The sequence below is a fragment of the Lytechinus pictus genome, chromosome 3 (assembly GCF_037042905.1).
Source record: "Lytechinus pictus isolate F3 Inbred chromosome 3, Lp3.0, whole genome shotgun sequence".
Lineage (NCBI taxonomy): Eukaryota > Metazoa > Echinodermata > Echinoidea > Temnopleuroida > Toxopneustidae > Lytechinus > Lytechinus pictus.
In genome coordinates, this window is record NC_087247.1 from 53,986,418 (window position 1) to 54,004,558 (window position 18,141).

Sequence of the window (18,141 nt, forward strand, 5' to 3'; positions counted from 1 at the left end):
CATTCCTTCATGCTTAAATCTATGTGATGACAGTAGTACATGTAACTTTGTAGGCTTGTTCGGGTTACATTCATGTTTGATTTCTGTTGATATGTGAGTCATGCCCAAGTCTATGGCTGTGTTTATGCATGCTTACATGTACATATCTGAAGGCAAGTGAGCATTTTAAAATTATATTGTAAATACTGTTTAAAACACAGTTCACACACTGTTTAAAACACAGTTCACATGGTGCTGTAACATGTTTATGATTATACATGTAAATATTATTCTCCACTTTTTCAGGTTCAAGAGAAATAAATTTCACAAGTGCTGCATACATGTACATAATTTATATAAAATGTACTTGTACTACAATGTACATGTATGTTTATGTACATGTATGTTTGTGGAAGTGGCTTTTTGAGTGTCTTTAATCAATCAACATGTATACAAATCAACAAGGACATGTAATTAATGACATTATACATGCACCATGAGTGTATTTGGACAGTGCGTCACTGATACATGTAAATCCCCAACATTACTTTTATTATGCCTGTATTTTATATTGGAACACCATTCTTTAATTCAGGATACAAATTACGCACCCCTGCTTTCTACATAGATCTGTTATAACCATACAATGCTGTTTACATACTAAAGAGTCTATATTAATGGCTTTTCAAACTATCAACCATCAAAATTCAAAACAAACTTTATCTGTAATTCATAATTTTGAAAATGTGCCTCATGGGACTATTCTTATCATGGCAAGATACTATACTAATTTTTTTTTTTGGTCTCACCTGCATACATGCAGGAGAGCGAAACTAAAGATGCTGCTTTTCCAATGGCAACATCGAAATGTTAACCAAGGTTAAGTTTTTAGAATGTCATCGTCTTAGAAATTTGTATAATTGAACTTAAAATTTTTAGTTTAGTGATATTTTTTTCAAAGAACCAGCACAGGATAAAATAAAATTATATTTCATTGATAATATTCCATATTAGAGAAGCCAGTTTTTTTAATATATCCAGACTTCTTTCACATGTCTGTTGACTTCAAAATTGCACTTACATGAAGACAGTACATACATGTACATAATGTAAGGTAAACTGATTTCTTATACACAACCTCTTTTGAAATATATTGATATATAATAAGAAAAAATGGTTGAATGTTGGTGATATCTATAGTGCATGAATGGTACATTATATTCATGTACATGTATAAATTTGGAACATTTTACACATGTGCACAGTAGTTCAGCATTTGGAAGCTATCACATGCTTGTGTTGGCCTGTTCAAGCCACATACTATATGCTTTAGGCCTTACTGGGCATTAGGCTTGGCATCACAATTGCTGTGATGTAATACAAGGTTACATGGATTAGACAGACTCTCACTATGACATTTTAGACTGCACATCATGTACATACATTATGTTACATCAATACACAGATGTGTAGTGTGTCTGCACAGACAATTATTTATAAATACTCCCGGGAGGGGGGGGGGGGCCACTTCCATTGACGAGTGGATACCATGCGCGACCATGGGGTCTCGAAAAGCACCCTAAACACGTATTTTCCATATTCTGAAATGTACCCCTTAACAAGTATTGACGTGTGAAACTCTACCCTTAACAAGTATTGGAAACAAAACGATACGCTTGCCAAGTATTCCCTGAATTGAAACCCTAAACAAGTACAGCGATATTTTAATTCTTATATGTCACGGTCGTCGGTTACCTACATCATTGGGTTTAATACAGCCCCACCACATCTCGCGCAAATCGTACTCTAGACACGTAGTGTTGAATATTGGGGCAAAAAGTACAGCCTTTATAAAACATTTTAGTCTTAATTTTTTACACCCTCGCAAATTTGACCCTAAATTATTAAACACGTAGCTTTCCTAGCGAAAATAGATACACTTTTTTCATTATTTTAGTGTTTTTTACACCCTTATTACATTACGAAAAACGAATAAGACATCCTTTTTACGTGTTTTTTGGTTACGCATGGTATCCACTCGCCAATGTAAGTGCCCCCCCCCCCCGGGTAAATACTGTACAGGTGCACATGTGATGTGTCTCTTGTGGTAGATAACTGCTTGCCAATAAATAAAGACAAAATCTAGTGAAATGAAAACAAATGACAAAATGGAAACAAAGGGGGAGTGGGGGCTATATAAAGAATGAGACAGACATTTGTCCGTTGTGTGTTTACAAAGTTTTATCTAACGATTTTTTTCTACTTTTTTTCACTTCACAATCCAAAGTCTTATTTTTTATTGTTGTATTTGGCCTCTTTATACACCTTTCTGTCCTTAGCGTTGTAACTCCCAAGACCAGTCAAACAATTCCAACTATAACAAGCCAAGCTTTTCACCTAATGGTGGCAACCTAACCTTTCACCGATCCACAAGTTACCCAGGCCCTCAAATCAACAATGGGTAAGCTGAACAAAAATATCCAGTTTTTATTTGAGCCTAGAAATTTATATTATGTGGCAGTCACATTTATAGGCTATGATTTTGTGATGTTATTGCAATTTTCCTGCACTTCTTGTATAGTTGTATATTTTTGTTCATTTTATCATTTTGAACATTTATGCAAAAAAAGTTTGAATTTTGTAATTTAAAAATCTTTTCACATCAGAATTTAGAGTATGACTTTCTTGTTTTATGCAATTCATCATATACATGTAGACATTAACCCTTATTTCATCTTCCATTAAAAAAATGCATGATACTCAACCTGTTTAAAGCTTTCTCAGTCAATCCATTATAGTTTGACAAAGAATTGTTTAAAATTATCATTCACCTGTCATTTCATTTCTCTTGATGAGAGATCTGTAGTTCAACTATTAAACTGTTAAACCATTTGGAATGTAATATGCATTGAATTACCCTTTACTTTGATAGATTTAACATTGTGGAAAATGTCTAATGGTAATTTTTTTTTAAATCGTTTCATTTCAGCATTGCACCTGTGCCGGTCAGAGAAACTGGAATCATTGAGAAAATGCTTGTAAGTATCAAAGGCTCGATTAAAGGTTGTTTGAGGTATAGAGGGATGCTATTTGCATGAAAAAATTTGTGGCTTAGAGATTTGATTTGATAAACAAAACACTTTATCGACAATTGAAGGACACAGCAACAATAATGTTTGATAGATTTCAATATACATTCTTTTAAGAAATATTGTGATGCCAGGTTAAGATGCTTAACATATTGACAGTGATGTACATTATAGGTAACCTGCATGTTTTGAATATTTGTTTGCTTAAGCATAATCTTCAGCTAGACAAGAACATGTTTATTGTTTAACTTACTGGATCATAAAATAAACTAGTCTTTCCTCTTTTCTTTCAGTCTTCATATGGTTTTCTCCAGTGTTGTGACCGAGACGGAAGGCTATTCTTCCATTACAGCCATTATGAAGGGCCAATTGATACCCTACATATTGGAGGTGAGTAGAATCATTGCATCCCAAATATAGCCCAATAGGCGGTGCTGCACCATCCCGAGTTTGCTCAATCTCAAGATTTTATCCCGATCGGCCCTCTTCGCGATAAATTTCGAGATTCAAGAAACCCCGTCTCCACCATCGCAAGAAGAGCGATTCCTGCTCGAGCGAGGCATCGATGCATTATGGTCTGACGCCGTGAATAAATAATCCCGAGTGCGTCTGCACCTACGAATTAGCGCGATAATTTGTAAAATAGCGCGCTATTTTGCAAAAAATCCCCAAGTTGACTTGGGATTGCAATCTCGAGATTAATCCTACGGACTAGCGCGATAATTGCGTCTCCATTGCAAATAATCTCGAGATTGTTCAGATCGGGATAATTTGCTGGATCAGAAATAGCGCGCTAATTTGAAAACTCTGGATGGTGCAGACGGCCCTTTTGATTTTTTTACTCTTCTACAGTATTAAAGGCTATCCCCTTTGAATTCCAAAGTCTAAATGTAGTTAGAGGGGATGAATTTATACCAGAACAGTCCGAGACTCATCTCACTCCATCCAAATCACATGCTGGCTACATGTAATTCTTCCTTATACCAGGAACTCTGGTTGACAACAATTCCCACCAAATGGCAATGATAAGTGCTTTATTGTACATCTGTCATGTAAGCATAACTTTCATTTTTATTTCACATGTTCAACACAGTGTTGACCTTAAATTTTCAGTTATGCTGACTTTTTAAGTCAATATAAATATAATAAATGATAATAATAGTTCCATTTATTTAGCGCTTCATACATTGGTTTCTAAGGGCTTTACATTGTAATTATTATTACCCCGTTCATAGGATCTATCACTGTTCCTCACATACAGTGCACCATCTCCACTCCCTGGGGACTATCCTTTCCAGGCAACCATCGATCGGTGCACATGTGCCAATCTAATCACATTGACATCCTACCGGGTACCCATTTAACACTTGGATGGAGAGTGACAAATGTTGATAAGTGCCTTGCCAAAGAATGTTAGCACCAGGTGGGATTCGAATCCTCGACCCTTGGTTTAAGATTCAAGTGACTGAACCAGTACACCATTACACCTCCACATTGCAAGCAGTCAGTCATGCGGGATCTAGTCACATTTCTACTAAAGATTCTAATTTTCTTCCGTTTATTTTCCTGTTTTCTCATGTTTTTTAGACCCTGTAGAATTTGAGATGATCAATGATCGACGTACAGGCAAACACATTGCAAGCAGGATCATGAGGTTACCTCCAGGCATGGTCAGTACAGAGATCCTAGCTCCAGAACAGCTACAGGGAGTGATCGTCACTGAGGCTAAACCACCAAGGACCAAAGGAGTAAGTCTAGGAAAGGAAGCCATGGAGGTTTCTACTTTCTAGATAGAAATCTACATATGTGTTTATGTATTATGAATCGGAGAAAAGCATTGTACATTGTAACATTTGTATGTTTTCATATTTCATACTAATTACGTGTTCGGTTGTATCTAATCATCATTATGTCTGTATACTTTTTTATTTAAGTTTTTTAAAGAGGAAATCTGATGAACGGGTATGAATACATACCCTGTCCGTAATAACCAAGTCTTTATTTAATAGTGAAACAATGTAACAGACATATGACCAGTATTTCCTATAATATATTTCTTAGTTTTTATGACAATTAATGCCATATAATCATACATGTATACATCAATTTTGCAACAAATCATTTGTAGAAAATTTGCGTTGTATACATATGGTAGATGAGTGTACCCCTAAATCTAGAAACACGTTGAACAAGATTAAGAGAAATATAAAATTATCACAAAGTAATCAATAAAACAAATTGTACATGTATATGTGGCCCCTCACGTCTCGTTTTCTGTATAGAGGTGTATGTGGTTACCACAAAACCTCTTTCTGAGGGAAAAACCTATTGATAATGATAGTGAACTTAGATTTTTGTAATGCATAAAGTCTGAATCTCATTGAAGAATTTGCATACTGTGCTCCATGATTTATGACTATCATATTTTGATTCTTTGTCTAGCATGCTGGACCTGGTGAGTTTGGACAAGTTGCTTATGAAATAAGTGGGGTAAGTTGTTGTTATAAATGATTTTGTCAAGTTAAATTTCTCATTAGTTGGTCTGCATGAAATACCATAAACATATTTTGCCTATGCAGGTAAATTTGAAATTGTATCCTTTATATTCAGTATTTGAGTTTACCATTACATTAATAAGATTGTATTCAGCATAGCACATAACTGAGCATGTCCCTATGTACCATTTTGATCTGACCATCGCAATGGAACAATAGAAGTACACTGTACATATACAAATTAAGAAGTGAAATTAGAAAGTAAGTTGGCCGGATAAGAGAGGTCGGACTGTAATAAAGGTGAATAATCAAATTTCTTTAATCTTGTATATTAAAGCTAAATGATAATGTTAGAATGCAAATTGTAGGCTGAAATATATTTTTGGGGTAAAATGTATATATTTTCTTTTTTATTTTTATGAATTTCTTAATTTGTAGTGTAATATTTTGTTTTGTTTGTAAATGCATTATCTACATTATCAACATAAATGCAAATTATTTGATCCAAAAAGAAACATGGAAATAAATGTTTTGGAAACATGATTCTTATAAAACTTAAATATTGGTAGGTAACAAACACCATTTTCCCCTGTGAGTGTCATCACAAAAGATATTACAACTCAGCAAACTCATACCCAGTCAAACCAGAGTCTTGGAATCTGAATCAGCCCCCTCCCTCCAGTTTTAAGGTTAAAGGGATGGTCCGGGCTGAAAATATTTATATCTCAATAATTAGAGTAAAATTCACAGAGCAGAATGCTGAAAATTTCATCAAAATCGGATAACAAATAACAAAGTTATTGAATTTTAAAGTTTATCAATATTTTGTGAAAACAGTTATATGCACATCATCATGAATATTCATTAGGTGGACTGATGATGTCACATCCGCACATTCCTTCTTCTTATGTTATTACATGAAATCATAAATGTGTCATTTTTTCATAGATGTGTAAATGATGTGTCTCAATTATAATGAAATAAGTTGCGGTAATAAATAACTTATGCACTTAATCAGTTGTTAATCCAATTGTTTTAGTTCTTGGTAGAAAATTTTTGAATAAACCTTATTTCCTATAATAAAATACAAAATAACAAGTGGGGATATGACATCAACATCAAGAGTTCAAATGCAAAGGTAGAATTCCTAACTACATTAAGCTTATGAAGAGCTAGCAATGTGTGTCTACTGTAGTTCCATGTTTGATTTGAAGTATGTGATATTAATTTGTCTTTGTTCATAGGAGAGTTTCTTCTTGATGTATAGCTATGAGGATGTACCTGAGATAACTGGCATTAAAAAGGGTGACAAAGTTGCCTTCCAAGTTGCAACTGACAAGAGGTGAGTCTGACATATCGACCTTGATTATTATAGTCGGACCCCTGTAATCAGTAACAATGTAATTAATATAGATTTGTGACTTTTATTCATTTTTTCCAGTTATGTTTGATGCAGCAGTGTCCATATAGATATTCTGATGTTAGACTTGTGAAATTATTATTTGGTAAAACTTCATAAAATGTTCAACTGATGAAGTATACATGTAGATAGATAGAATGAAGGAGGTTCAGCATGAATCTTTTCCCCTGCCATGTTTGACTACTGTCAGCAATACTAGCTTGCTTCTGCTGACTCTGGTTAACACTCCATTGGAACAAAAGAAATATGCATTTTTAGATATATATATATTGTTTACTTTCGTGCTCTTATTCTCCACTGCATTATAAACAGACATTTGTTTTATTGCACTTTTGTTTTTTATTGAAATTCAAATTAAGTTGCCAGTATTGTATGGTAGGCCACACTACCTGTGAACATACTTGCAATCCACCAGTCTTGGGGGTCATTATATACAGGACAAAGAGTTAAAAATAACTTTTATCTATCTTTCTTTGTTAATCCATAATTTGTGAAATGGTCATTGATTTAATGTGATGTTATTTCCTGTCTAGGAATGGTAACATGCAAGCCAGGAATATAAGGCTTCTTGAGCCAGCTCAGGTACCCCGCTATCAAGGTGTTGTCTGCTCCATGAAGGAAACTTTCGGCTTCATTGAGCGGGCAGATGCAGTCAAAGAGGTAAATTTATAGATGCACAAAACTCACTTCCACAAACATACTGTAGACATAATTTGTACACTTCAACCCATTTAATGCAATTCTTCTAAATGTGTTTTTTTACTGTGGGTTGCCAAACTTAAAAAAAACTCTCTTCTAGTAGATGCTTGATTTACTTGTATCAGCACATTTGGCAATGAAACTATGTTTGTGACCATGCATGGCAAAACCCTTAAAATTCAAACTGTGATATTCAATAGGAGTGCATTAAAGTTATTTTGGTCAGAATGGTCAAATTTCAGTTTAAATGTTTCTTGAGAGAGTATACTTTATCTATGGACTGCTTTTTAATACTTTCTTGTACTCATGTTTTTACTGTATCTCGTTTATGTTATGTTTGTATGTGATTGCGCTTTTAATGAAGCGAATAAAGAAGATATTAAAAATGGATGTACCAAACAAAACCAAAGTGCTAAGTTTTAATTAGACCCATATTTTTGTATTCTTGAATTATTCGCATTTTCTTCTTCCTGAAAGTATTTCACTTATTTTGATCCAATAAATTAAAAACTGGATGAGATCTTTCATTGATACTTATCTCTAATCAAGGACAGGATGTGCCCTAATTAGTATGATAAATTTTGAACTAATTTGACAACCCCCTTCTACAGTAATTTCAATGAGTTCTGATCCTCTTTTTGTCACCTTGCACAATAGTGTTGGGTAAGCATGCTTCAATAGACTTGTTCAACTTTAATCCCTCTTTTCTCAAAAGTAACATTCTATGGTAGTCAATGTTCCTTCTCTTTGTAATGAGAGTTAGCAACATCCAATAGTAGTGAGTTATATACCATTTTAAAGCTGAGATTCTCCTATTTTTCAGTATGGATATTCATGCGAAAACACTGAAATGAGAATCCATTTCTTATGGCTTTTTGTGGGTTTTGTCATGCCTGGTCACATTTGATAATGCCTATAAATGATTACAACGATAGTTTTTTTTTCTTCAAAATAAATGCATGAGAAAATGAATTTAGAAACAGGATATACATGACCCATTCTATATATGATAGGAACAGTGTATTTTGGGATTCATCTATATGTCATGCACTGTACTGCAATGTATAATATATTTGCTCTTTCTTTTAGATCTTCTTCCACTATAGTGAGTTTACTGGTGACATCAGTGATCTTATTCTTGGTGATGATGTGGAGTTTGAGATTGGAAATCGCAATGTAAGTAAAGTAAGACATTCAGATAACCAGACCCCAGTTATTCTAGACAACTTTCCCATTATAAGATAGACAATATTTGTTGTCCAGATGAATGCACATTGCTCTAGCTCTTTACTTTTTAACACCACTTTGTTCTCAAGATCAGAAGCCTGGCTATATTTATCCTGAAACGACTAGTCTATTTTAAAATCTGAGTCTAGTTTTCCTTGAAATTTGACCTTAATATGGTCTGTCAGGTAAACTGCAGGAGCACATTTGATTCATGATATCTTTTTCAGTTTGTATTATTGCATTAATCATGCAAATTTTCAATAAAATCATACTATTTCTTTTTTATACTTATTCTTCATTAATTGTTCAATTATTTGTTTATTACAGTCCGACCTCTCTTATCCGGACATGTTGGGACCAGCACCAATCCGGATAAGGGATTTATCCGGATCTGGGAAACCCAATATTGAATATACACAGCTGCTGCTCCCCAATGGCGGTAGCTACATGTTATCTATTGTAGTGGGCATACACTATTTACTGCAGTGTCAGTGCAAATTATAGGCGGTATTTTTACGGAAATGAAATCGATCGATGGCCAAAACTGTTGGATAATTTACCTGCTGAAATGATCGAGGTATACCTCGAAAGCATACCTCGAAAGAAAGAGAATGACTCGATGAAACTAAGGTTTACAATTAGATCATTGCGGCGGGTATCGCAGCTTCTCAATGTCAGACATTGTTATACTGACTGTAGGCTCAAACATGATAGATGGCGCTGTCCGTATTGAGGCCTAGCGTTAGCTAGCGAGATATGTGGTTTTTTTCCCGGGAAACAAAAAGAGAACGTGATGAAATGTTTGCGCTGCGCCATAACTTACTGGAAAATTATCCTGCCTAAGTTCGCTAAGTTCTTTCTGTGATTTGGGTGAGATATTTTCATGAAAAATAATGTTGTTGGAGGTAGACTATATTGGAAAATATATGTAATCAAAGTGAGTTTGTGTATAGGATTGAGTTTAGATTGAAATCTCATTTCCTCACATACTAGATTGAATTGAAAAAAAAAAAATCTCGGCAAGTGTGCGTCTGGATAATAGAGAGATCCGGATAAGGGGAGGCCGGATAAGAGAGGTCGGACTGTAATAAAGGTGAATAATCAAATTTCTTTAATCTTGTATATTAAAGCTAAATGATAATGTTAGAATGCAAATTGTAGGCTGAAATATATTTTTGGGGTAAAATGTATATATTTTCTTTTTTATTTTTATGAATTTCTTAATTTGTAGTGTAATATTTTGTTTTGTTTGTAAATGCATTATCTACATTATCAACATAAATGCAAATTATTTGATCCAAAAAGAAACATGGAAATAAATGTTTTGGAAACATGATTCTTATAAAACTTAAATATTGGTAGGTAACAAACACCATTTTCCCCTGTGAGTGTCATCACAAAAGATATTACAACTCAGCAAACTCATACCCAGTCAAACCAGAGTCTTGGAATCTGAATCAGCCCCCTCCCTCCAGTTTTAAGGTTAAAGGGATGGTCCGGGCTAAAAATATTTATATCTCAATAATTAGAGTAAAATTCACAGAGCAGAATGCTGAAAATTTCATCAAAATCGGATAACAAATAACAAAGTTATTGAATTTTAAAGTTTATCAATATTTTGTGAAAACAGTTATATGCACATCATCATGAATATTCATTAGGTGGACTGATGATGTCACATCCGCACATTCCTTCTTCTTATGTTATTACATGAAATCATAAATGTGTCATTTTTTCATAGATGTGTAAATGATGTGTCTCAATTATAATGAAATAAGTTGCGGTAATAAATAACTTATGCACTTAATCAGTTGTTAATCCAATTGTTTTAGTTCTTGGTAGAAAAATTTTGAATAAACCTTATTTCCTATAATAAAATACAAAATAACAAGTGGGGATATGACATCAACAGCCCACCTAATGAATATTCATTAAGACATGCCTAGAACTGTTTCACCAGAATAATGCAAATTTTTAAAATTCAATAACTTTGTTATTTGTTATCCAATTTGGATCAAATTTACAGCATTTTACTTTGTGAATTTTACTCTATTTATTGAGATATAAATATCTACAGCCTGGACCATCCCTTTAAGAATCTTTCACAACTTTTATGTTAGAATGAAAGTATGACCTACAGCTTTGTTTATTCTTGCTTTCCATCTAGGAGAAAGAAGTGGCCACTCAGATCAAGAAGCTGCCATCGGGAACTGTAGTCTTTGAAGATATCAGCCAGGAGGTCTATAAAGGAGTGATCAACAAGGTCATTCCACGTTTCACCAACAAGAAGACTGCTACACCATTTCCAGGCAGTCTGATCTACAACACAAAGGATGGAGGGTGTGTGAGGTTTTATTAGGCATTGATCCAATGAGACAATGCTAAAACTCTTGTAACAACAATTCCATTTTATTTAATAATTGATGCACTGTCAGGTTATCCTGTATCACAAGGTGCAGTCAAATCTACCACAGCAACTGCTTGTCTATGTAAATGATCCTCATTTCTCAAAAGCCTCATTTTCTGTATTCCTTGAACAAGGTTTCACATTGGAGCATGATGTGGATACCATAAGCTTTAAGATGTCCCTTGATGAAGACTAAATATCTTGTACGCCTTGAATGATCTATTTACACAGGTTTTACTGTAGCATCAAACATTGCTCTGTTCTTTTGTATGTTATGGCAATTTGTTTTGTCCATTCCTTCTCCAGAAAACGTGAGCTTTCGTTTGGGGAAAAAGACACTCTGCGTTCATACACGTTAGTAGTAGCCGACATTGTACATTTCTACATTGCAACAGACAGGAGAGATCACCTAGCGAGGGCCACTAACATCAGTTTGGCTACTGCAGAAACTTTCACCTGTGGAAAAGAAAATCGAGAAACAGTAAGTGTCCCTCGAATATATGTAGAATATAGCTTTTCAAAGGGTCAGGACACTTTTTGTTTAGATTGTAATTTTGCATAAGTTTAATCTATTGGAATTTCAGAAATCAGTTAGACTTGAGAAAATTCAAATTAGAAGAGTATGATAGTGTATGGTTTGCACAAACTGGTTTGAAAATTACTATGGCTTGGGCAAATATTTGACTTCTGGGGCCTGTTAGAGAAAGAGTTGCGTTTAAATGCAAGTCAAAATATTAAGTGCAAGTCCCGAATACGGGCGCTTCATTGGCTGAAAATCAAGTTGCGCAAGATTTTTTGAGTTGCGTTTGATCGCAACTCTTTCTGCAAGGGGCCCCTGGAAGGTCAAGTTACTTCACTTATGCAAGTTTACCTGTAGCTGCATTTGGTTGAGGGAAGCATAGTATAACTTGCGTCAAAGGTTTAATGCAACGAGAATGGGTTAACCAAAGTTGCCATTTTTTATTTCCATTTTAAAGAAAAACTTGGGCACTGTATCGCAAAAGGACTAGCAATCAATAATGGCTTATCAAGATCATTGCTGTATTTACATTTTGTTTAATACCTTGTTCAGTAGTCATTCTGAATGAGAATCAACTGCAAACCTGATGTTCCCTGATAACTAAATTATATGAATATGATTTGAAGGAAGGTTGTGCTTTACATACTGAGGAGCTTGTTAGAGGCTTGCAAGATCTAGCATGGAGTCATGCACATTGACTTTGTTGCAGGTGTTTAATTCCTTTCATTTTTGGTGGCTTAATGATATATTCTCTTGAATGGTCTGTGGGAAAGAAAGTCAACTATATATAAATAAAAAAAATCAATTAGGGCATCATAAGTAAGAATTTCCTACATAAAACACCTTTAGAACAATTCTAACAGGGCTGAGATGATAAAGAAGGGTGTTAAGACTGGTTCAAAGATACCGGGTGAAGGTAATTATACATTAGCCCTCTTAAAATGATGTGTATTCCTTTTGATGAAATGTTGTGAATAGTTTTTTTTTTTGTATATCATCTTCATCTTGAAAACACAATTTTACTTATGACTGGTGATGTACATAATATTATTTGCTAGGCAAAGTTAATACTTGGTCATATATGTGCTCTCAATAGGTCATATGATTAGTAGGGACAGTGATTTTCTGCGATCGCGGAAAACGGACGGAATTCACGGAAAGGGCCTTTTGAAACGGAAAGTGGCATTTCAAACGGAAAATCATGGAAAACATATTTTTCCTCAAAATACACAGAACAGCAACAGAAATTACTCCAAAATCTCAACAAAATATGAATATTAAATGGCCACAAAACCCCAGAAAACACGATCTCACTTCCCTACAATCATGACAAGTCACACATCGTGACTGCACTCGATCGTACCCCACGCCCATGGTTAATTGGGCTTCACATGCACACATCGTTCGAACAACACGGTCGTGTGTTGCTGCCCTCTACGTTCGAAGATGTAGCAACATGGTATCGAGGTATTAAAATCCAAAATGGCGGATAGGCGAAAGTCGTTGACTGCTGATAACGATGTCCAAAAAAAAACCAAATTATCGATGAAATTTCATTTGACCGTAAAATAATGCTAATGTGAAAGGTGAGGATGTATTCATGTTCAATGTGTATGTCAAAATATTTTGTGCACCAGCATAGATCCGATTAGAACGGATTCTATTGCATTGTTGGTACAGTGGCAGATACAAATTTTGACCAGCGCGAGTGTTGTGATATTGCTATTCAATGGGTAAACGGAATTGTCAATTTTTTTTGTACACAAAGTCTATGGGGAAACGGAATTTCCTTTTTCTGGCATGCTGAAACGAAATTTAAGATTGTCTGAAATGGAAAAGGCAATTTTTGTCTCGCCTGCATAGCAGAGTGAGACTATAGGCGCCGCTTTTCCGACGGCGGCGGCGTCGGCGTCAACATCAAATCTTAACCTAAGGTTAAGTTTTTGAAATGACATCATAACTTAGAAAGTATATAGACCTAGTTCATGAAACTTGGACATAAGGTTAATCAAGTATTACTGAACATCCTGCCTGAGTTTCAGGTCACATGACCAAGGTCAAAGGTCATTTAGGGTCAATGAACTTAGACCATGTTGGGAAAATTATTTTCAAAATCTTAACCGAAGGTTAAGTTTTTGAAATGACATCATAACTTAGAAAGTATATGGACCTAGTTCATGAAACTTGGGCATAAGGTTAATCAAGTATTAGTGAACATCCTGCTCGAGTTTCAGGTCACGTGACCAAGGTCAAAGGTCATTTAGGGTCAATGAACTTTGGTCAAGTTGGGGGTATTTGTTGAATTACTATCATAACTTTGAAAATTTATGGATCTAGTCCATGAAACTTGGACATAAGGTTAATCAAGTATTAGTGAACATCCTGCCTGAGTTTCAGGTCACCAAGTTCAAAGGTCATTTAGGGTCAATGAACTTTGGCCAAGTTGGGGGTATTTGTTGAATTACCATCATCACTGAATATCCTGTGCGAGTTTCAGGTCACATGACCATGGTCAATGGTCATTTAAGGTCAATGAACTTTGGCCGTGTTGGGGGTATATGTTAAATTACCATCCTAGCTCTGAAAGTTTATGGATCTAGTTCATAAAGCTTGGACATAAGAGTAATCAAGTATCACTGAACATCCTGTACGAGTTTCAGGTCACATGACCATGGTCAAAGGTCATTAAAGGTCAATGAACTTTGGCTGTGTTGGGGGTATTTGTTGAATTACCATCCTAACTGAAAGTTTATGGATCTAGTTCATAAAACTTGGGATATAAGAGTAATCAAGCATCACTGAACATCCCCTGTGAGTTTCAGGTCACAAAACCAAGTCAAAGGTCAGTCAAGGTCAATAAACTTAGGCCATGTTGGGGTAATTGTTGAAGTGCCATCATAACTTTGAAAGTTTATGGATAGAGTGAATGAAATGTGGACATGGGTGTAGTTGACAGTCTTAAGTCTCCGCTCAAATGTCATTTATGGTCAATGAACGTGGTATTATGTCATTATATGAATGATGTTTTTGTTAATGATTATTTTATAGTAGTTTTCAAAGTTAGCACTGCTGCTATATTAAATTGCGTAATGCAGGCGAGACTGCCAGAGGCGTTCCACTTGTTTTAAACGGAAAATCACTGTCCCTAGATTAGGATCCATTTCATTCATCCTATAAATATGAACAAGGTAGTAAACAATTCTATTATGTTATAAGTTAGGATCTGAAAAAATATTTGAATTGCAGGCACTCCTCATTATCTTCAAATAGAAGGAAATCAGTCTAAACCAAGTACATGTATTACAATTGATTTCTGAGAATCTTGAGGTTGGTCATCACCATGTCATGATAATGATTTCAATCTATTTCTTGTCGAAATTTTTGTTTAATAAGAGCACCGCATTATTCAATAAAAGTTGAAAGCTGTCCCAAAAGTATAATTAAAGTCTTGTCTAGTTTCAATGTGTGGTAGATACAAATGAAGTATTGCCAAATACATAAAGACAAGTAAATCCTGTTTAATAAATTCACCCTTTGTACGTAGGGCACTGTAGCTGCTGTCAAGGATGGGTTTGGATTTATCAAGTGTGCTTGCAGGGAGGCTAGAATGTTCTTTCATTTCAGTGAGATGCTGCAAGCTGTAAGTAGTCTTAACATTCTTCATAGTAAATTGGAATCCCATCCATTCAATTTATTCAATTCATCCACATTGTGCTGCATTTAACCCAGGTGTAGGAAATGGGTGCCTTGCAGGAATATTTATTCCTTGATATGCTTGTGTGCTGGGATTTTGGTTGACTAAGTAAATGGAAATAATAATATGGGCCTTATGCACCCTTCAGAGTTGATGTAAGTGCATAATAGAGATCTGTATTACCTACATGAGACATTCTGGAGATTTTAATTAAAATATATTTTGTCAGCCAATATGGATTGCACAATGGCTCATCCAGGGCCCAGCTTTATGGCTAGAGACCATGATATCCATACCACCTCCTCCCCCAAATTTGTTATTTTCATATCTTCGCATCAGTTCTAAAATATATGGTCCATAATATTCATATTCCCAGCTGATCAAACACAAGCAGAAGATTGTAGGGTGTTAAGTGTATGTGTGCCGTAACATTGACTTCACCATGCTAATATGCTACATGTTAATGATATAGAATCAGAAGTACTGACATTCAAACAGTTGTATAAAATTGCTACAAATCATAGCTTATGGTAGATGATACATAAAACACCTTGTATGTAATGGTAATAATATTGATTGGCATTAATTTTCGAGAGATACCACACATATCTTTCTCACTAGACCCATATGGCCCTAGCCTCTTGTCGAGGCCCTGTCGGCTGCTTTCCGAGCGAACATGGCTAAGCAAGGGATATAGCGAAGCAGAGCGCCGCGAGACAGGGCTTCTTGACATCTGAGCCGAATTTCACCGACTTGTTTTTTATTGTTTTTACCAATATTCCGACCAAGAACTGGTCGGTGAAAATCATCCAATGGGATCGTGGGCGGCTATGACGTCATATTGAATATTCATGAGCTCATCTTAAATGGCGACTCGTGGATTCTTGGCGAAGAGTGACGACGAAATATCAAAGAGCATTGAATATGCCTCTAAAATGCTGAATATTGACCGATTTAAGGATTTGCAAGTCGATGAAATTAAATCTGTACTGAAAGGACAAGATGTTTTTGTAAATCTACCCACAGGATATGGAAAAAATGTAATCTTTCATGCGATTCCACTATGCGTCGATTATCGATCTCCGCTGTGCAGTGAGAGAATGCTGGAGTGGCGTTGCTTCCCCTTGACTCGAGTCTGACCAGCGGCTGACCAGTATCTCCCGGGAAGTTTCGGGGCGGTGATGGGTCTGTTACGGCCAGTACTAGTAGTAGCAGTAGTAGTACCAATACTTTTTGTACATACATTTTGCTGGTTATATCCCTTTTAGTGTCCTGCAATTAAATGAATCCCCTGCAGAATAGTGGACTACTATTTTATTCCGAACCCCGGACGAAACAGCTTTGACATTTCATTGGTTTACTAGGTGACCGGTAATATCATGACTCATGTATATTCATTAGGAAGACGTTCCTCATGAATATATAATTCAGCTCAGATGTCAAGAGGCCCTGGCTCGCACCAGGCCTAATTCGCTTCGCGATTTAGGATTTCCCTCGCTTCGCTCGGGAAGCAGCCACCAGGGCCTCAACAAGAGGCTAATATAGCCCTGGATATACATGTATCTTGGCAATATAAGATGACTTTAGAAAATATATGTGGTATTTATCTCTGTCCAGTTAATATCATACAAATTATTTCTATTTTGAATTTATAACTTGTTTTCTTCCGTTTTTGTTCTTTCATGAATTAAATTTCACGATATGACCACATATTTTATTATTTTCATTGATTGTCACTGCATCATTATGCTTCAAAAGATAAAGAGATATGTATATTTATTCTATATATTTGTTTTTATAGGCTTAAGATTTATGATTTGCAATATCATCAGAGGAAGTTTTTGAATTGTTATAATTAAGGTCTTTGTGATTATTTATGTTAACTGCAATACAGTTGGTTGGCTTTTATTTCTTAGTTAGTACTCACAGAATTTTGTTTTTCTCCTTCATTAGGGTGATATATGTGTGTCTGATGAAGTGGAGTTCTCTGTAATCCCTGTGAGTATAGAACTTATTTATTTAGATTGCCTGATAATATTTAACATGTCAGTGCCAGTAATTTGAAACAAAATTGAGAAGTTTGTTTGATATTAAGATACTTCATATTAGTCATGGAACCTTATAAAGCTTTGTTAATTTAGAAATAATAATGCAACCCTGAAGCTTTCAATTTCATAACTATTTCCTTTGGAAATTGATGAAATTTCATTCACATATAATTTTTTTTCTTTGATTGTGAACGATTTCTTCTGTTGAAATATGTTTTTTATTTAACTTTAAGAAAAAAATGTGGAAATACATTCGAGTGAAAAAAGGATCTTTTATACCTTGACTACTGTACGTCATCTGTTGATAATAATGTTTATGACACATGTATAGCTCGGTGTAATTGATAACTATATTACTGATATGATTTTGACATGGTACAGGATCCAACCTCACCTCAGCGTCAGATAGCTATCCGTATCAAACGATTGCCCAAGGGTAGTGTTTCCTTTGAGACTGTACTTCCTAATCGTGTCCAAGGTCTGGTTGATAAAGTGCCTGCTAACTCGGTGAGTGGTTCTTTCCTTTTCTTTCTTTGAATCCATAGAGGTACAATGTTTATTTT

The 18,141-nt window shown here is 35.2% G+C and overlaps 1 protein-coding gene across 1 annotated transcript in view; it reads left to right on the forward strand.

Moving 5' to 3' along the window:
* Positions 1–18,141, forward strand: part of LOC129256995 (cold shock domain-containing protein E1-like) — a 48,712-nt gene that overhangs the window by 16,010 nt on the left and 14,561 nt on the right. The window contains exons 3-15 of the mRNA XM_054895230.2: positions 2,319–2,440; positions 2,969–3,017; positions 3,362–3,458; positions 4,656–4,816; positions 5,511–5,558; positions 6,808–6,905; positions 7,517–7,643; positions 8,772–8,858; positions 11,077–11,249; positions 11,623–11,797; positions 15,381–15,476; positions 17,484–17,528; positions 17,960–18,085. Of these exons, the coding sequence (XP_054751205.2) occupies positions 2,319–2,440; positions 2,969–3,017; positions 3,362–3,458; positions 4,656–4,816; positions 5,511–5,558; positions 6,808–6,905; positions 7,517–7,643; positions 8,772–8,858; positions 11,077–11,249; positions 11,623–11,797; positions 15,381–15,476; positions 17,484–17,528; positions 17,960–18,085 (1,404 nt within the window). The remainder of the gene's footprint in view (positions 1–2,318; positions 2,441–2,968; positions 3,018–3,361; positions 3,459–4,655; positions 4,817–5,510; positions 5,559–6,807; positions 6,906–7,516; positions 7,644–8,771; positions 8,859–11,076; positions 11,250–11,622; positions 11,798–15,380; positions 15,477–17,483; positions 17,529–17,959; positions 18,086–18,141) is intronic.